The sequence below is a fragment of the Lygodium microphyllum genome, chromosome 1 (genome assembly GCF_053477565.2).
Source record: "Lygodium microphyllum isolate KBCC chromosome 1, Lygodium_microphyllum_v1.1.10, whole genome shotgun sequence".
Lineage (NCBI taxonomy): Eukaryota > Viridiplantae > Streptophyta > Polypodiopsida > Schizaeales > Lygodiaceae > Lygodium > Lygodium microphyllum.
The window spans coordinates 153,485,049-153,505,695 of record NC_141135.1 but is presented as its reverse complement, the minus strand read 5'-3'; the positions used below and the strand labels follow the sequence as shown (position 1 = coordinate 153,505,695).

The 20,647-nt window shown below is 43.8% G+C and overlaps 2 protein-coding genes across 7 annotated transcripts in view; one reads left to right on the top strand and one right to left on the bottom strand.

Moving 5' to 3' along the window:
• Positions 1-20,647, top strand: part of LOC148041840 (uncharacterized) — a 225,348-nt gene that overhangs the window by 126,235 nt on the left and 78,466 nt on the right. For 5 of the 6 annotated variants that reach the window (XR_015691637.1, XM_087683121.1, XM_087683115.1 and 2 more), the window contains 3 exons: positions 13,024-13,126; positions 13,228-13,399; positions 17,701-17,848. Coding sequence is in view for 5 of the 6 variants with exons in the window: in XM_087683121.1 (XP_087539247.1) it covers positions 13,024-13,126; positions 13,228-13,399; positions 17,701-17,848 (423 nt within the window). In the remaining variant the exon portion in view is untranslated. The remainder of the gene's footprint in view (positions 1-13,023; positions 13,127-13,227; positions 13,400-17,700; positions 17,849-20,647) is intronic. The other variant, XM_087683131.1, reaches the window with a different exon arrangement.
• LOC148041841 (uncharacterized) overlaps positions 1-20,647 on the bottom strand; it is a 218,362-nt gene that overhangs the window by 126,133 nt on the left and 71,582 nt on the right. The gene's annotated exons all lie outside the window — the stretch shown is intronic.

Sequence of the window (20,647 nt, the reverse complement as noted above, 5' to 3'; positions counted from 1 at the left end):
CAGATCAATTTATTCTTTGGTTTGCTTGGGGATTGGCCTTTACCCTACTCCTTGAGAAAAAATTCAACCCCAAATTCAATATTGGCTGCATGGCCTTTTGAATCTCCCTCAACCTTCAATTTTAGTGCTAGAATTTGAGTACTAGGCTACTTTTGAGCATGCTTCCTATTGGAATTTGCTAAGGAAACTTGAGAATGGCTATGTTGGGTATCTCACACGCCTTACTTACGCCTAAGCTCATATGGGAGTGTGCGGGTGATCACTAGGACACTAGGGCACTTTTTACTCTCGGTAGGAGAGGTTTTTTCCCCCAGATTATGTGTACTATTTTGTATGTGCTTGTGGTGCACACTTACGGGCACTTACTGCGTTCGGGTGTGAACAGCCCCTTATAACCCTAAGGTATAAGGGTTATCATTTGTACTTTCAGCTAACACTCTATTCAGTACTATTGCATTGGGTATCGTGCTCAACTCTGTCTCTCACTCTCACACTGTCTACTGCACTTCAGCTGCACCTCGATCCTCTCCCATCTGACATTTGGTATCAGAGCTCAGCTCAGAGCAGTCTTCAGTCTGCAGTCTGCAGCCCACTCCAGTTCAGCCAGCCCCCGCCAGTTCTGCCCCAGCCGCCTGTACCTGTGCGTGCCCTGCCCAGCGTGCTATCTGTCCTGCACAGCGCGCCCTGCCCAGCGTGCCACCTGTCCTGCACAGCGTGCTATCTGTCCTGCACAGCGCGCCCTGCCCAGTGTGCCACCTGTCCTGCACAACGTGCCGCCAGTTCTGCACAGCGCGCCATCTGCCCAGCACGTACCAGTCCTGCCCAGGGCGCCACTGGCATCCACTAGACTTCTGTCTGAAGGTGCTGCTTCCTGAACCGGCAGCTGTCCACCACCTTTGTTCGCCAGCCTGTTCCTGTGCACAGACATTGCCTCGGGATTCGTGCCTGTCGTCAATCATTCTGCAGAGGTAACATTTTGCATTTTTTATTTCAACACAGGAGTTCGTGCAGCAGCAGGGTCAATTTTCTGCATTGGGACACGTGCTCTGTGTATGTAACAGAGCAGCAGCAGCATCAGTTTTCTGCATTGGGACACGTGCTTGTGTCTGTGACAGAGACACATTAAATGCACATTCTGGGGTATTTGTGACAAATTTTGCAGAAAATTTTGGGGCTTTTGATGTTTTAGTGCTGCTGAGCACTAATTGCACCTTGGGAAGCGTGCATCAGTGACAGTTTTTTTTGACAGAGTACCCTTTGCACATTAATTGCAGACTTGTGTTTGCTGCAATTTCTGGAAATTTGCAGATTTCCAGCCCGTACTGCATTGACATTGCTCTATTACCTTTTGGGAAATAATGGCAAATCAGGGAGGAGATGTATTCACCTATGTGTCCAAGGAAGACCGATTGGATGGGAACAATTATTCCCTTTGGTCTTTCATGATGAAGAATGTATTAGTGGCAAAAAATTTGTGGGATTATGTCAGTGGAGAGGAAGCACGACCGGGAGTTGTGGCTCCCGCTACTCCTCCTCCAGGAGGACGTGCAAGAGGGCAACCTCAGCCCCCTCCACCTCAGCCCGCTCAGCCACTTCCCCCAAGAACTGCAGCTCAGAAAACTTGGGATACACGGGATGCACAGGCTATGTCGCTGATTGCATTGGCAGTTCAGCGTTCTATCATTCCTCATATTCGTTCAGCAGCTTCTTCACAAGAAGCTTGGTTGATATTGGAGCAGATGTTTGCAGGAAAGAATGAGACTCGCATCTCTTTCTTGAAGAAAGAGCTAGAGACTCTAAAGATGAATGAGGGTGATTCTATGCAGGATCATCTCAACAAAATTCAGGACTTGCGGGAGCAACTCATGAATGTGGATGAGTACTACTCAGATGCGCAGCTGATTTCTACGACATTGAATTCACTGCCTCCCTCTTACTTGGCTTTTCATACTGCCTTGAACCTCACTATGAGGATTTCGAAAGAGCCCATCACTTTCATTCAGCTTGTCAGTTTGCTTCTAGAGGAGGAGCAAACTAGACGGAACAGTGGTGTGGATGGTATAGCCTCTGAGCAGGCTTTTATGTCAAGGCAGAAGGGTAAAAACAGCCAAGGGAAAAATGCTTCGCAGAGTTCTGGTAGTAGTAACACTTCACAGACAAGTCAGAAACAGGGGGGCACGCAAGCCAAGAAAGGAAAATGCCATTACTGCAAGAAGCCTGGCCACTACATCACTGAGTGCAGGAAGCGCATTGCCAAAGAGAAGAAGAAGGAGTCAGGGATGTCTGTTTCTGCAGCTCCTTCCACTGCTAGTGAGTCCGCGTCCTTTGTTGCAGACAGGGACTATTGTTTTTACACTTGCAGTTATGATGTCTCTTGGGCTGATAGAGCATTTAGCTCTACAGAAGATGCTGACACTTGGTTCTTTGACAGTGGTGCTTCACGGCATATCACATCTCGTAGAGATTTGTTTGCTTCTCTTGGTGCACCTCCCGTTGGGAAGTCTGTTCAGTGTGCTAATAATGCATCATACCCTGTTCGTGGTATTGGGGAGATTCAGCTTACAGCCATTGATGGCTCTATTCTCCGCCTACAGGATGCTTTGTATGTGCCTGGCATTAAGAAGAATCTGCTTTCCATTTCTTCTATGGCACGTTGTGGTTTGCAGGTCACCTTTGATGATGACCGTTGCATGGTCCGTGACAAGGAACACATGACATTGGTCTTGACAGGTTCTCTGTGTCATGGGTTATATGAGTTGGATGCTCTTTCGGTAGATCAGTCTGCATATTTGACATCCACTCTTACTCCTGCTATGTTAGAGGCAGAGTTATGGCATGCTCGTTTGGGGCATGTAAACTATGGCAGCTTGATGCTATTACAGCGTACTCAGATGTTGGATGGATTACCTCTCTTGGAGAGACCTCCTGAGCATTTATGCGAGGGTTGCATTTTGGGGAAAATGCATCGTTTCTCTTTTCCCCGTGATGTTGCTTTTAGAGCAACAGCCAGATTGCAGCTTGTGCATTCGGATGTTTGTGGGCCCATGCAGACACAGTCATTGGGTGGTTGTTACTATTTTGTAACATTTATTGATGACTTTACACGTTTTTGCTGGGTCTACTGCTTGAAAAAGAAGTCAGAAGTGTATGATGCATTTTTGGCTTTCAGTGCACTTGTGGAAACTCAGTCTGGTTGCAAGATTAAGACTCTCCGTTCGGACCGAGGGGGGGAATACATGTCCTCTATGCTGAATTCTTATTTGCAACAGAAGGGCATTATCCATCAGTACACTACTGCATATACTCCACAGCAGAATGGGGTAGCAGAGAGGAAAAATCGGTCACTCATGGAGATGGCCAGATGTATGCTGAAGGCAAAGAGTTTGCCTCATAGTTTTTGGATGGAAGCAGTCATGTGCGCTTGCCACATTTTGAACAGATGCCCTACCAAGGCCTTGAAAACCGTCACACCTTTTGAGGCTTGGCACAGCCGCAAACCTTCTGTTGGCCACTTCCGTACTTTTGGGTGTCTTGCATATGCCCATATTCCACAGGTACTTCGAAAGAAGTTGGACAACAAGGCTGTAAAATGCATCTTTATGGGATATAGCAGCGAAAGCAAAGGCTACAGACTCTATGATCCCGTGACCAAGAAGGTTTTTGTCAGCAGGGATGTTGTATTTGATGAAAAATCAGAATTATCCTTGGCTGGTTTTGATACATATCAGGCTGCCCGTGATGTCTTTGAAGGGCTGCTGCCCATCACATTTGGTGATTCAGCTGGTACTTCAGCAAATGAACCTAATGTTCAGCCAGTTGCTCCTATGGAACATGCAGTAAATCAGCACATTGCTGAAACTGAAATTCAGCAGGAACTTGTACACAGTCAGGAAGCAAGACAGGTGCCTAGATGGTACACGCAGACTATGAGAGATAGTCATTTGGAAACACCCTTGGCTGGTCGTACTCGAAGGCAAACTCGACTGCATGATTCAGCACATTCCATGGAGTTTGTTATGGCAGCATGTACTCATGATAATGAGGAGCCTGAATGTTTTGAGGATGCACGACATAGTGTGCATTGGATGGCAGCCATGCAAGCTGAATTGGATTCTATTCATAAGAATCATACTTGGGATTTGGTGTCTTTGCCAGTTGGCAAGCGTGCCATTGGTACGAAATGGGTCTACAAATTGAAAAGGAATGCAGATGGATCCATAGATAAGTACAAGGCACGGCTGGTAGCTAAAGGCTACGCACAGAAAAAGGGCATTGACTATGAGGAGACCTTTGCTCCTACCTCCCGTATGACGACCATTCGGTCTATGATTGCCTTGGCTGCACATTTTGGTTGGAAAGTGCATCAGCTGGATATAAAGACTGCATTCTTACATGGGGAACTTCAGGAAGAAGTGTATGTATAGCAGCCCATTGGTTTTGCAGTTGAAGGCTCAGAAAATTTAGTATGCAAGCTGAAAAAAGCTCTATATGGTTTGAAACAAGCTCCACGAGCTTGGTACGCAAAGATAGATGCCTTCTTGCTTAGTCAGGGGTTTGTAAACAGCCCATCTGAGTCTACCCTTTATGTACATAAAGAGGGGGGATCCATGCTGATTTTGTGTCTATATGTAGACGACTTTTTGCTCACTGGAACACGTGCTGATCAGATTTCAGCATTCAAAAATAATTTACAGCAAACTTTTGACATGTCTGACTTGGGTATTTTGCACTATTACTTGGGCATCCAGTTTGTACATGATGCTAGAGGCATTGGATTATGTCAGTCAAGGTACATTGGGCAACTTCTTGAGAAGTTTGGCTTACAGGATTGCAAGCCAGTTTGTACACCCATGGAACCTGGGCTCAAACTGTCATTACATGATGACAGTGATTTGTTTGATATCCATACTTATGCTCCAGCAGTGGGATGTCTCATCTATCTATGCCACACTCGGCCAGACATACAGTTTGCCGTTTCAGTTTTGAGCAGGTACATGCATCAGCCTCGTATGTCGCATTGGCAAGCTGTGAAGCGTGTGTTTCGTTACTTGCAGGGTACTAGAGCTCTTGGATTGCTTTATGCCAAGGGGGGACCACTGCAGTTACATGCTTACAGTGACTCTGATTGGGCTGGTGATTTTGATACTCGTCACTCCACTAGTGGCAATTGTTTCTTTCTTGGCTCGTCATGCATTTCTTGGCTTAGCAAGAAACAATCCACTGTTGCCACGTCGTCATGTGAAGCTGAGTACAAGGCAGCCTTCACTACTGCAGTTGAGTGCGTATGGCTTAGACGCTTACTTGTTGATTTGGATGTATCTGTTACGGAGCCTACTCCTTTATATACTGACAGTCAGAGTGCCATTGCAGTGGCACGGAACCCTGTGTTTCATGCTCGCATGAAACACATAGAGATTCACTACCACTTTGTCAGAGAGAGGCTACATGCAGGTGATATCAGCCTTGTCTACTGTCCTACCACCAGCAATGTGGCAGACATCTTCACCAAAGCTCTTCCACGAGACAAATTTGAAGCATTTCGCGATGCTTTGAATTTGACGCCCTTTGGTGGCGGATGATCCTTGTACACTTGATCACTCTTCACTCCAGGGGGGTTTGTTGGGTATCTCACACGCCTTACTTACGCCTAAGCTCATATGGGAGTGTGCGGGTGATCACTAGGACACTGGGGCACTTTTTACTCTCGGTAGGAGAGGTTTTTTCCCCCAGATTATGTGTACTATTTTGTATGTGCTTGTGGTGCACACTTACGGGCACTTACTGCGTTCGGGTGTGAACAGCCCCTTATAACCCTAAGGTATAAGGGTTATCATTTGTACTTTCAGCTAACACTCTATTCAGTACTATTGCATTGGGTATCGTGCTCAACTCTGTCTCTCACTCTCACACTGTCTACTGCACTTCAGCTGCACCTCGATCCTCTCCCATCTGACAGGCTAGAGAAAGAGAGAAAATGTTGAGGAAAGACAGAATTCAGATTTTCATCATGAGAAGGTGGCTGATCTCTGCTGAACGAACCCTGGAGTTGTTGCCTACAGCCAAAAGGCTGTCTACAAGTTACAATCTCCTCTTCATAGTTGTCGCTCACTGTTCTAGGGTCTTGGGCTAGTGTCACTTGCCTTGTCCCTTATAATGATTGCTCTACAAATGGCCCCAATCAGCTAGCGACTTGATCTCCCAACCTCCAACGAGCCTCTCCTCACTTACATGGGCAAGTTTTGCCAAGTGGCAACCTTCCTAATCCATCTTCCAACAATTTATTGCTGAATTAAATTAGTTTTTAGAACATTAATCTTGAAAATTAATTTACTAATTATTTCTTTCTTAGAAAAGTAATTCCACTAGCCAATAATTAAATTAGCTAGGCCGATGTGTCTCCCAAATATCCTTGAGCAATTATTAGCCTCTAGATTGGCATTAATTAATTAATTAATTAATGCCTAGTCCTTAACGTTGCCACTGATATTATTGGCCAATGAATTGGTCAAGGCCAAAATTTGACACCAGATACCTCCTAGTACCTGTCAAGCATTTCTTATTACAACTTTTACCCTTTTATTTGTGGATATAGGTTGTGTCGTGTCTTGTATGTAGGTTAGATCCTAGGGGGACATTTCACAAAAGTTAGCAAACAAGTTAGCCAATCTTTGGCTTTGCATGGTTTGTCTTTGCAAAAAATGAAAGGGACCATTTCCAGCAATTGGTCCATTAAGATTTGAATTCCATCATGGACATGCCTATATGTGGCAATCCCACTATAAGATTATATTTATCTATGAAGAGTTTGTAAGGGATGTAGAGCCCAACTTGTTAATATTGTTCAGCTTGTTAAACTAACACTGTAGGCATTCATACACATATTCATCCACTAAAGACTCCATGCGTAGCAGCTAAGAAACGCGTTTCTTTGAATTTGAAACTTACTAAACGTTTCTTGGCGTACAAAGTGTTTCTAAGAGTAAAAAACACAGGCCTTTTTTTTGTGAGTTGGAACCCAAAACATGGTTTTTTTGACAAAAACTATTGGGCAATGTTAAACATGATGTGTAATGACTCGTAAGGGCTAGAGATTTTGGACAAGAGACTGATTTTTTTGTGATTTTGTTTAGTTATTAGGCTTTGTCAATCTAGTATCTATTCTTGTCTTGAGAGTTGAATATTATACGACTTTAGTTTCATTTATGAGTTATTTATGATATATTATAATTCATTCTCGATTTGACATTTTGTCAGTTTGTTTTGAAATGAGAATCATAATGTTACAACTTGACTCAGTTCATAATGTAGATAGGCTATTTACATGTTAATTTCAAATTTCTTTGTATGATATGTATGAGTTCTAAACCATAGTATAGCTTTTCCAAAGACTAACTTTGATATAAGTGACAAGTTAATAATGGATCATGGATATATAACATATAATGTTTGAGTTCTAAACCATACTATAGCTTTTTCAAAGACTAACTTTGATATAAGTGACAAGTTAATAATGGATCATGGATATATAACATATAATGTATTATTCTCAATTGACACTATTATCACTCAAGCTCAATTGGCCATTCTTTGTTTAAGAGAGAGTTCCATAGAGGTTTAGAACCTCTTTCCCTAGTCAAAACTATTAAAAATCCCTATATAAAAAATCCTACGTTTCTTATTTTACCCCCTCTTGAAAGAAACTTACGAAATACATTTCTAACGTTTCATTTCTAAACGTTTTTTATGGTTTTGGCTGCTATAACTCCATGTGCAGCTTTCCAAAGACAAATTTTTGTCTATGCCAAGATGCTCAACACTCAAAGGTGCATCTGGACATGCCAAGCTTATTTGCCCATATCCTTATGAATGGCCACACAAGCTTCTCCTCGATTGAAAGTGTAATGTACTAGTAATGGACCACTCTTGTGCTATCTTTCTCTCAATAGTTGACTACCTTGGACTACAAATTTGGACCTAGTGATGCCTTGCACCCTTTCGCACAACTTTTATTGCATGCCATCTCTCATTTGCTGTCCTCCAAGTCCACTAGCTTCTCTATGTCCCTTTGTCTTCTCCTCAAGCCTTTGCTAGCTCCTCCATTCACCTCCTTATCCCACCTACTCTTTCTTAGTTAGTGTCACTCCTTTTCATCCCTACACTTGCCAAATCTCACTCCCTTGAGATTGTAACCTCCAATGGAAGTCTCTCCTTCCACCTTAGCCACCTTCCTTCAAATTTTCTTCCAAGCTCCGTGAAAAAGTAAAAAAGGAACCAATTTTCTATTGCCCTCAAGCATCAGATTCAGCCAAGCAGGTTTTTGATTGCACATGCAATTAAGAGACATCAGCCTAGCAAAGCAATGGAGGATTGAGACTCATGAGATAGCAATGCATCCTTTGCCTTCATTAGGAGACTGTGCAACCTAGTGTGAAGCGTAAGACAATGCTTTCCTGCCAAACCAATTTCACTCCTAACATGAAGCTTGCTCTTGGGGATGGAGTGATTGCCCTTGAGGCATGACCTCACTCCACCCTTTGAAGGACTCCATCTAGGCAGATCCCATCCGTTCAAGGCAAGGCTATATTGGGGGATACCCTTAGGAAAGGGGTAGTTCAAGGTCCAGTTCTGCTCATCTAAGCAGTTGGAGGTAGGACTTGCCACCACCCTGCTTGACATCTGATCATCGATGGATTGCTTTGACAAATGGGTCAAGGGTAGGGACGACTCTACACTCGAGGATGACACTAGCATCACTATCTTTATCCTAGGCCTGAATGAGTACTTTACCCCTTTCTTTTTTGAGATTGGTAGTGCCTTTAGCTATGTCATTTAGAGTGACAAGACCTTTGGTGATGTGGTTTTGAGGGTTCTTGCTGATGCATCAGCCCCGCACCTCTGGAGAGCAGATACGCAGCCTCCGAGACTAGTATGGGAGGATTCACTCTAGCCCAGATGAGGTGATGGAGATTGACACTAGCTACTACAGATGCCTTTTTCAGCAGAAGACAGCCTCAGCCAGAGGACAGCGATGCAGAGACAGCAGGTCTGGGATCACATCCCATCACTCGTCACAGAGGAGATGAGACGCTCCCTTCTAGCCCCATTCATAGAGAAGGAACTAGAGGAGGCTTTCCACGCACAGGACGGACAGAAATGCTCGGGAGAGAATGGCCTTTTCAAGGCCTTCTTCAATACCTTTTGGAAGGTGGTGAAGGACCCCCTACTGCTAGCCTTCCAAGAGATCTTCAGCTTAGGCCAAATGCCAGGAAGTCTATCGGTAGGTCTTATCAGTCTCCTCCGCAAAGGGGGAGATCAGTTGGAACTTTCCCAATGGAGGCCGATCACCCTATTGTCAGTGGGCTATAAGGCACTGGCCAAGATGATTGGTAGGTGACTCTGCCCTGTGCTTCTGGACATCATTCATGACACACAGACAAGCTTTGTCTAGGATAGGAGCATCCTTGACAACCTCTTCACCTTCTTTGAGGCGACAAAGTGGGCCCAACACAATGGTCAGGGACTGGCGGTACTACTACTGGATTTCGAGAAAGCCTATGACAGGGTTGACTGGGACTTCTTAGAGGCCATCGTGGTGAGGTTGGGCCTCCCCGAGGCATGGATCCGCGGGGTCTTGGCACTTGATAGATCGGCTACCAGTAGGGTTCTCATAGGTGGTAGGCGAGGAGAGAAGTTTTGGCTGGAGAGATCAGTCCGGCAAGGCTGCCCTTTGGCCCCATATCTGTTCCTAATCTTTGCAGAGGTGATATCTCACTTCGTCAGGTCACATGTGAGCGGGTTACGTGGTCTCCGACTTTCAATAAGAGAGGAGATAGAGCTACTAGACTCAGAGTATGCAGATGATACAACACTATACATAGAGGACGATGAGCTGATGCTGGAGAGAGTGAGACTAGCTCTCGAGGTGTTTTGCATTGAAGTGGGAGCAAAAATCAACTAGTGAAAGTCGAATGGTTTCCTTACGGACCCAGACACTAGCTTGGAGTGGGGTATCCACTTGGGATTCAGGTGGGTGTGCAGAGGGCAGACTATCCATTACTTAGGGTTCCAAGTAGGACTTGACATCACTCCTACCGAGTAGTTTCTTTGAGTCCTCGACTCTATTCGGAGGAAGCTGACTTACTGGAGTACTTCTCGTGTTTCCCTAGCGGGGCGAGCCTTGGTGGTTAACCAAGTTTTCCTAGACAGCCTGGTACATTGCGTGGTGTTGGTGCTTCTTCTCGTCCTGTGTAGTGCAGCTCCGCCGCCTAGTGCAGAATTTTCTTTGGGCCCGGTCCGACGGTTCCAGGGACTTCTAGGCCAAGGTGGCATGGGCAACCATCATACGGCATCGGTCAAAGGAAGGGCTTGGGATCATAGACCCAAAGTATCAGAGTTTGGCCCTTTTAGGCAAGCTAGTAGTCCCCAGTCTCACACTAGGTGGGCAAACATAGAAAGTCCTTTGTAGGAGGGCCTCTAGGAGTGTAGACTGAGGCTTGGTGGCGGTTGAAGGCCGTCTTGGAGGTGAATCTTCATGATGGCACAAATCACGCCCCCCAAATCCTCCTTCCTCCGTAGCCTACTTCGGGTGTGGCAGGGCCTCCGTAAGACCCTCATTCAGAACCCCCTAAGTTGCTTGGAGGAGATAGACCGCTAGTCAGTGATCTGGAACCCCCATGTCAGAGATCGGGAGGGGGTACAAATTGGTGGGTGCCCCACATCTAGTGGGCTGGTTGGGAGGCCGGCATGGCTTATACTATCAGGACGTGGCGGGAGGTGTACAGGATGGCAGACCAAGAGGTGTTGCAGTAGGCATCAGGTTGCCAGAGAGGAGTTGAGTTGAGGAGAAGGGAGATTGACACTGCTATACCTCAAGAGTGGATTGACCCCCTGATACGAGAGCAGGTAGAGCCAGGTGAGGTATGGGCCACTAGGTTTTCACCAACCGGCATCCCCCTACAGGTGGCAGGTAGAGTAGGCAGCGCCCCACATGGGACTTTCTTCACCATACAAGAGGGGGAGCGTCTTGTCCATGACAGAGGACAGCAGGATAAGGGGTTACGTGTCCTTTCGTGGAGGAGGTTTCGGGTGGTTGGCCTTTAGGGGAAGTCATGGCATCTGGCCTTATGTGTTTTGGGAGGAGCTCTGGGAGTGGTGCCTCTGGATTTGGGAGGGCAGGCCACTTGATGAGCTAGAGTGGGACCCTGGAGAGTGGTTATGGCGGGCCACTGTGGTTGCCAAGAAGCCACCGAGGTTCCTAGAGTACACAACTAGGATTGGCAGACACGTACTGATGCAAGAGGACATGGATTGGGCGTCTTCGTGCAGCAGGTACTAGGTAAAGCATAGCATCACGGATGCTTTCCGGCAAACTTTTTGGCGCCGCCTATGGGATAGGTAGAGGCCGAGGAGGGTTTCTTATTTGTTGTGGTTGTTGGCACATGGAGGCCTAGCAATGGGGAGTTGGTTAGCCCAAATGCAGAAGGATGGAGGTTGTAAACGTTGTACACAGTAGGTTTTGGAAACTCCAAAGCATTGCCTTTGGTGGTATGAGGCAGCGCAGCTCGTGTGGAGAGGAGCATGCTGCATTCTCCACCGTATAGCACTCAGCCTGGGATGTATCTCATGGGGAGCTTTCTGTTGGCAGGCAGTCAGCCAGGGCCGTCACCTTTTGTATGACGCCGGGATGCAGGACACAATCTTCATCATTGAGGATGGGTCTTGTGCAGTAATCGGTTTGGAGGCTTTACCCATCTACCAGGTACTAGACCCACAGTAGACCATTCTAAGGTATGGGAGATCGTAGGGAGTCTTACTGGATGGCACATCTGGAAGGCGCAGTGTTAGGAGGTTTTTGGCGGGGAGAGACTTTCAATACATGCGATTTTAGTAGAGCTTTGGACCTCCATCATCCACTCCCTCTGCGGCCAATGGGACTAGGTGTAGGGTGAGTCTCGAGCTTGTCAGGAGCTCCAGTTTCATTTCATGCGCACTTGGGGCGGCCAGGACCTGTTTTTCATGATGCAGGCAAGCAGCCCCAGTTGGTGATACACCCCCCCTCCGTGGCTTCTTGCCCCCATCCTCCCCAGACTGCCCTAAGAGGCTTGTATACTTGATATATCTGTGACCCTGCGTCAGCTCCAGCTAGTTTGTTGAGCATGAGCACTTCTTTGAATTCAGTTTTTTCTGAAGCAATATAATTAGCCACACTTTATTTGCAAAAAGAAAAAAAAGAATCCCATATGATTCTCTATAAAGATCTTCTCTAGTATGCCCAAAATCTCCACCCTTTTGTACAACAAGCTGGATCAGTGTTGATATGCCACTTTTGGTCAAGACTCAAAATGCGTTACCACTTAGACCCTTACGTGCAGGCAAAACACACTATCAAGTCAAGCTTCTCCATTGTAAATTTTCCACTATGTACTGGAAGGATCTCCCAACTACCAATGGCTATCACCCATCTCAAGAAAAGGCCTATCCAAGTCTATGTAGGCAAATCAGTCCCAACTCTTATCTGAAAGCCCTTCAAGCCCTTTTCGAGTAGAGTGCACCATCCGCTAGCCTCCTGTGAGTTCTTGTCATTACTCTCTATTTTGTTCCAAAGGTCCTCACTAGGAAGAAGACCTCTAGAAATGAGCTTGATTGGAAAGACTGTATTTAGCAGGGTGGTCAATGACTCCAAGTTTGTGGCTTTAAATTTGGGCTCAACACCTGACCAAAGGAAGTTTCAGATGAGATGCTTCACCTAGCCAATGCTCCATAGGATGAACATCGGGAGTGAAGATGGAAGCTGGAAGTGTCCCTGTTTCTAATTGTGAAGAGATAGAGAATGAAATGGGCTGGGGCTTTGGTGGAGTGACATAAGAACCAGTTTCCCTAAATGAAAAAAAAAAAGCTTTCAAATATTGATGTCAAGGATCTATTTGACTGTGTATTAAAAGTGGTCATACCATTTTTATATTTGAAATAATTCTCTGAGTGTTCTAATTCTATAAAATCATTATCTTTGTTTTGAATTTTCAGCGTTATGCAGTCCTGGGACTACTCTGGCCAATGGCCATGGCAGGGACTGTGGCAGCTGTTTATTTTCTTGTGTCTAAATCGGATATTATAAATACAAAATTAAGTACGTATCCGAAAAGTATTAGTGTATGATGGTGACATTTGTCATCCAATCTGCTTCATCCATATTTTGGTAACTGATCTTCATGTTGTTTTGACCTGCAGAAACAGGATATGCTCAAGCAGCACTACTAAGTATATTGGTAAGTATTGTTGGACCATATACAGTTAGGTTTCTTGTTACATTGGAGGATTGGAAGCCATCAGTCACAGAGAGAGTTGTCATAATCAAGCTCTTTTTCTTGCGAGCAATTAATCTCGCAACATTTTTCTACAGGTAACTTCTCTTATGCTGCATATCAATTTCTGAGTGCTGGTGTTTTCCTTTAAACTTGGCATGATGGTTTCCATGTGCATTGCTAGTTGTGTTCCTATCTTTCAAGGTTCTATTTGATCTCTAGTGTATACCATGTACAAACTCACTTCTTAAAGTGGTCAGAGCCTAGGAGCTTGTGCTTTTTGCAGTGTTTCTTTTTGCCTGAGAAAAGCTAATTCTATTCATAACACCTTCGAGAAAATCCCCCTAAGGTAAAATACACAGTACAAAGGACTGTGTAGAGAGTGTCTAGGCACATCACAAATACAATGGTTTTGTAAACAACCCATTTGGTGGGCTACGATGCCAGACCATTTGGGGGGCTATATGGAAAAAGGTGCTTGAGTATGCATGAAGGCATGTTTCCTTCTCATCCTCCCAAAGCCACCCTGCATGCTCTCCCATCTCCCATGGAGAGAGTGGATGATCTTTGTCCAAATCCTTGAAAGAGTCTCTACCATGGATACATTTGGAAGGTCTATAGCATGGATGCACCTTGCAGTTCAAATGTACCAGGCTATAATACTAGCAATCAGCTATCATTTGTGAAGTGTCCTTGGCTCCATTGTGCTTGGGAGTAGTCTTGAGTGGGGATGTTGCTCAGATGCTGTCCAATAAGGAGGAATAGGTTCCCCCAAACATCCTCATAGCCACATGTTGGACCTTTGTCTGTGACGCAAGCTACAGCCCCCTAGGTCGCGACCATGGTCTTTGCTTTACCGTGGAATACCATCTTAAGGGCTCTCCACCATACCTCTTGAGCTCTGGGGAAGCCCCATAGGTAGTGGTTTTGTGTCCTTACACATGCCACTGGGTCCTTGTCTTATCCAAGCCAAATGCCACTTGCTAAACTCCTGTGAGCTAATAACCATAGAAAGAGGGATATCTTTCTAGGCCTAAAGCTCTCATCTAGCCTCCATTTGCAATGTTTCCTTTCTTAAATTGACAATTAGCAGTATCCTTGCACCATCTATTAATGCTCTTCATGATATTGGTATATGCATTCATGAGTACATGGAGTCAAAAGATATAGTCAATGCTTCATTTGCTGTTAAGTATCCATGTATCTGAATCATAGAAACCCTCAAATTGGTCCAAATATGGATGTAAGCTTGAAAGCAGATCTACAAGATATACCTTTTGACCAAATGCTTCAAATACTGCAAAAAACAGGATGGCATGAAAAAAGGGCCTTACTCCCTTCTTTCAAGGCTTTCTTTGTTATAGGATAGGGGGATATTCATACAAGTTGTTAGGGTCACAATCCTAGACTTTCCAGAGAACAAAGCATATATTAACCTAGCTTGAATTTTCATTGTAGGGTCTAGGATGTCCTCTAGGTTGACGCCATCGTTAGTGGCTTCAATAACCTCTTGTCCAAGTCTGCAAAAGGCCTATTATGTTAATTATCATTGTCCCTATTATGTTAATTGTCATTGTCCCTTTATTTTGATCACCACAAGCTCACTATCAGCTAGTTTCTCACCAGCTCTCTCGACACTTCTAAGTTTATTATTAGTTGCCAACGTCCCTTCAGCTCTGCTAACCTGCATGGTCATCATTGATGCACTGATTCATGCACATAGATAGGTAGGATGATGGTGTATGGCATGAATACTATGTGCGTTGATGTGACTGCAGGTCTTTTCGAGCTCTCAATGCTTGTATCTTGAACTGTTGTCTCATGAAATTCTTCATATTTGCAAGTTATCCGCATTTCTTATTATCTTCTTGAACCTTGCATGCATGAGACCTTTGACCTCAGTCTCACCTCTTGGTCTCTGGCAGCCCTACATGATTATAATTGCTATCATTGTACATTATAACAACTCTCCCACATAACCAATCGTTAACTTCCTATTGAGCACATGTCTTCTATGTTCTGTAACAATGCATGTTGTACTCCACATGAAGGTAGAAAAAGGAGAGAGAGAATTCCTTGAAGATACACTAGGGTTGGTATGCAGAGAAAACATTGGGTGTGTATGAGCACAACAGAAAAGGAGGAGGAGGAGAATAAGAAGAAGAAGAAACTGAAGAATGAATGAACATTACATGAATGAATGATGAAGGGATGGAGTGAGCTGAGGGAGAGTGTTGTACTCTGAGACCAGTTCCATAGTGCAGCAAACCACCAATGTCGAAGCAGGAATCTAAGGAAGAGGACCAAGACAACAAGGCAGGGAAGGGATGGTGATGTCGAAGACAAAGAAGTCAATGCCAATATCTGAATGTACCATGTAGGGAAAGCAACATCCCCCTCAAACCATTGATATCAAGGCTGAAGGAGGACGAGGAGCTCATGTTGGCTATGGTGCCAAGAACGTGATAAAGAAGTTGATGTAGAAGAATCATCTCAGCTAGAAGAACTATGCCAAAGAAGCAATATGGTAGCATCAAAAGATGCATGAAGCCCAGCCACAAGAGGGGAAGCCTCCTTGTTGGTTAAAGTAGGGCTCAACTAAGAGATAACACAGAGCCAGTAAGGGTCAACCGACAAAAACCTCTCTCTAGCCTAGTCAAGATGTGGACACTTGCAGTGTTAGTTCTTAACTGAAATACAAGCCCTGCAATGTTAGTCCTTAGTTGAAATACAAGCCCAACATCTAAGTACTAGAAGAGAACAAAACCTGCATACTAGTGTTAAGCTAAGAGAGTAAAATGCAATGGAAGATGATGTAAGAGAAAGTCCTAATGCTACTTAGCGTAAGGGCAAAGTAGCCTATGGGCCTGACTCAATTAGCCTAAAGAACTAAGAAAAAGATTCTAGACTAGCATGAGGATGTCGTAACCTAATTGACCCTAAAGCATCTAGATACTAGACTAGCTAAGGTTGTACTAGTCTAATTGAGCCTAAAGCATCTAGCCTAAGGGTAGTGCAACCACCTGCATGTCCAAGTCTTTGCCAAGGCAAATTGTGAGAAGAGGGAGAACCTGCACGGCATCATGAGTCACTATAAGTCTGATTAGATGGCAATGTGGAGTAAAGTCCAATGCAGGTGGTCCGCAAGACCAATTGGCCAAGCCTTGAGTTGTTTTGTAAGGCATTGATTGAGGGGGAATATCTAGAAGCCACATTTCTAGCGGCCACCACAAGATCCTGGGCACAAGGAGGAATGGGAGCAAGTGCTGGATCAGGACCCCCTCTCAGTTGCCAAGGGGAAGTACCTTTTGTGGGTGTGCTTGAGGTCAAATGACCTGGGGAAGAAGGTTTAGGAGGATTACCTTGGGTCTTGAAACGACACTCCTCATGCACATGACTGAAGCGCTAGCACTGTGGGAAAAATCTATTCTTTTTAGGAACATTTCCGCCATGTGTCTAGTATCCTTGGTTCCATCTGAAGAAGGGGTGTCACTCTCTTTGGAAATGGCCTTCCACTCTTGAGAGTCCTTGCACCTCTGGATTTCCCCTTCATAGAGATGGAGACCAAATCCCCTCTCATCATATCAATAGGGAACAGCCTTTTCTTGCAGCCACTGCTTGCACCCTGTCTGTGCAGATCCAATAGTGTGCCTGCATTGCATCTGCTGCCTGTCTGCCTTTCTTACCTGTCCACCTATCACACACCTGATTCTTGCTTGTGCACCTGCCCTGCTGGCTTATTGGCCTACTCATGTGCTTGGACCTCCTCCTTGAAAAGCATATTAGCTCCTCTTCCCATCCGGTACCTTGTTAAAAACATATTAGCTCCTCTGGCCATCACCTACATCCTCCTAGGCTGTGCAAATCACTGATAGCCCATTTTGGCCTAAGTCTAAAGGTTTGTAAGTTTAGCTAACTTTAAGTAAGCTGGTTCAGGCATATATTCATATGACTAGGTGATAGAAAGCTAAAAATTGGCAAGCCAAGCTACCAGTTCAGATGGTTTTGGAAGTATATTTTCTGAATTTATGTTTTTCATTTACTGCGTTCATCAAAAAGTGACCTTTGCTCTACAGACCTATCTGGTGCTTCACTTGTGAGATTGGGTCCTAGAGATGAAAGCAATGGAAGAAAAATAAAGATAATCTTCCAATCATGAGAATGACATCTAAAGAGAAGACTGCATGCTTTGTCTAATACATACTGGTATAACTGACTTGAGATGTGCAGAAGCAATGCCAATGTACCTTTTACTGTTTTGTAAAGCACAAAGCTTTGTCATACAAAACAATCGAATGTACATAAGCATACATTCTTTTGATTGCAATTTCTTTGTCTCCAGCTGATGTGTCATTATTTTCTATATGAAACTTCTGAAGGTTTATTCTGTTATAGCCAGGCTCTATGAAATGCTAAACTATGGGTATGCAGCAACACAAGGTCTGATTAGCAGTCCTTGCACAGAACAGTCAAAATGTACATATGAAGGATTTTTGTGTTGCAGTTCTCCAACTGTTGGAGAGTGGAACACGTGCTCCTCTCAACCGGTAACATACTCATAGTCACTTATGTATTAACTATTAGAATGTGGGAGAGAGATATGTTGACTTTATTGATGTAGCCAAATGCAGTTTATAATGGTGCAAAATAGGCTATTAAAACCAGGATATAGTTGGATTATTCTATGTAACTTTTCTTGTCTTCAAATGCCAAATTTTTAGCAATAGTAACTTGAAAACCTTATGCTAGGTGTTGTTACACCTTGTCCCACCTGTACATGATGTAACTTTGTTATACGAATATATCACAAGTCAACTAGTTCCTTAGAATGGTCAACTCTAGTGCTGGAGTCATCAAAATAAATATCAAAGAAAATCAAGGAAGCACATAAAATAGGAATATTCACTCTAGCATATACATGCAAGCTCAATTTGACTTAGAATAATTTTGTTTTTCCATGCTCATGATCAGCTTTCTTACTTGTCACATGGTCTGCATAGCCAAATCTTCAAGAACACATCTTGTCATAGTTCAATAGCACACACACTATTAGTTCTTCAGCTGCTAGTAAGCTGTTGATTTCACTAACACGTGTTGCCACACTACTTTTTAGATAAGATACAAGTGAGTCATGATCGCAAATCCCATATGCAAATCTTTTTCTATGACTTGTCATATGTCACATCATAGGGATGACATCTCATACGCCACATCACACTCTGTCATTTCACAATTAGGATTAGGGTTTCTAATTTGCAGTACAATATGTATAACAAATCCAAATAAGTAATGAGGGTTTTTGTCAAAATGGAAAGCCCGAACAAAATGATTATTAGAAAGCATTTCCATAATAGATTGTTTACAAATTAAAGCTAGGTTTTGGTTGTCAGTTGGTGTCAATTTTGACCCTAGGATAGTTGTTTGGCCATTAAGTGTCGGTGGTGACAGTAGTTACAAGGCATTAATTAATTAATTGATGCTAGTCTAAGGGTCAACAGGGGTTAGACCACTCTAGGTTACAAATGGCTTAGACAATTTATTTATGGATTGGCACATTTAATTTCGGGCAGGGTCAGGAGGGCTGAAATTATTTTTCAGAATTAAATCATTCTAAAAATTAATTTAATGACTGGATAATGCAGAAAAATGGGTTTAGAAGGCAGCCACTTGGCACAAATACCCATCTAACTAAGAGAAAACGTTTTTGGGCTGGTAGAGGCTATTTTTCATCCCTTCTCAAGTTACCTTAGCATTTAGAGAAGATCACAACTAGATTTGGTGAATAGCAAGAGAAATTCTGCTGTAAACCCAATTTTGCAGTAGTAATTAGGGTTTACCAACCACCTTGGGACCTATGCCATCAGTCAAGGGCATTGTACATTGAAATCGACACTTGAAATTCAAGAAATTGCTAGGGATTACAGATGCCAACTCTTCCATTGTGAATTTGGGGCAGCATTTGGCTAGTTGGGGTTCCATTAGAGCAAGTCCTAGGTGAAAATCAAGAGACAATTTGCCTAATTTGCTTGTTGATTGTTTATACAGCAAGGGGCTTTTGAATGAGCAAAGGAGATTGTGAAATTTCAGCTTGTATGCAATCCATTGGCAATATAAGTTAAAGAAACATTCAAAGGGGTGCCAATTTTGGGGCTAACAAGGTGTCTACTGTCCAAGGTATTAAGGTGAAGTGTGCATTTCAGTTTATACTCATTTATTGATTGATGTAATTAAGTGCTTAATTATGTATTACCACCCTATCTGAGAAGGAAGGTTGGTTTTGTGGTTCCATTGTTGGGATAGCACTCAATCCTTTAATGTGGTGGATTTGATGTACCTAATTGCAAGCCGAAGCTTTGTGCTAGTGCTGACTTTTGTGCTCAACTGAGTAATTAGAACAAGGTATCTTCATACAGTAAGATGGAGTCAACCAGTGGTGATGCCTCTCAATATGGACATTCACATGGGGAAGAAGAAAATGCAATGCGTGATCTTGGACAAGCCTCACATGATGGATAGCTACCCAAAAATGTTATTGTTGGAGTCGATGGACAAAATGCAAGGCCTTCAAGGCAAAATGAGATTGATGACCAACAAGAAGAGGAATTTGATGACCAGTTCAAGAATCAGATGAGGGCAGTATCAAATCTCTTTGCTAAATTGGCAAAGGATCCTTAGTTTGTTTGATTTTTGAATGCTCTGAAGAAGGACAACAAGGGCAAGAATAAAAAGTCATCTTCTATTCCTTCAAGGCAGCAAGGTGCACCAAAGGTAATGCTAAATCCTTTAGATGAAGCTTCCAAAGAAGCCAATGAAGAGAAATAATTGGCATTTACAGAGCAAGGTGTGCAAATGCAAGACCATCATGAAAGTACCAATCCAATGGATTTTGGACAGCTAGGTATGCATGCAATGATGGGGTAGCTAGGATACTTTGGTGGTAGCATAACTTTTGAATGTATGGCACAACTCCCTCTGGTATGCAATAGCCAATGCATGGTGTGCAAGGCCCAATGTAGTGAAGTATGGCTGAAAGTGTACATAATCCTATGTATGGTAGCATTGGTTTGATGCCCAAGGCACAAAGTGGCATGTTTGGTAATGCAACTACATTCTTGAGTGTTTATGGGGCTCAAGAAATGAGTGTTGGTCATGCAAATGCTTCGTTTAGGCTAGGGAATGAGTTAAATACAGCAAATGCACCCTTTTTGTAGTAGCCAATGTATGAAAACTTGACATCCAAAGGGGCAATAAAAGACTAAATGAGGGTGGAAAGGTAGTGAAGTTTGAGTTCTTATGATACACAAGGTAGGCTGAAAGCTTTGACCTTCATTCAGCAGTTTGACGCA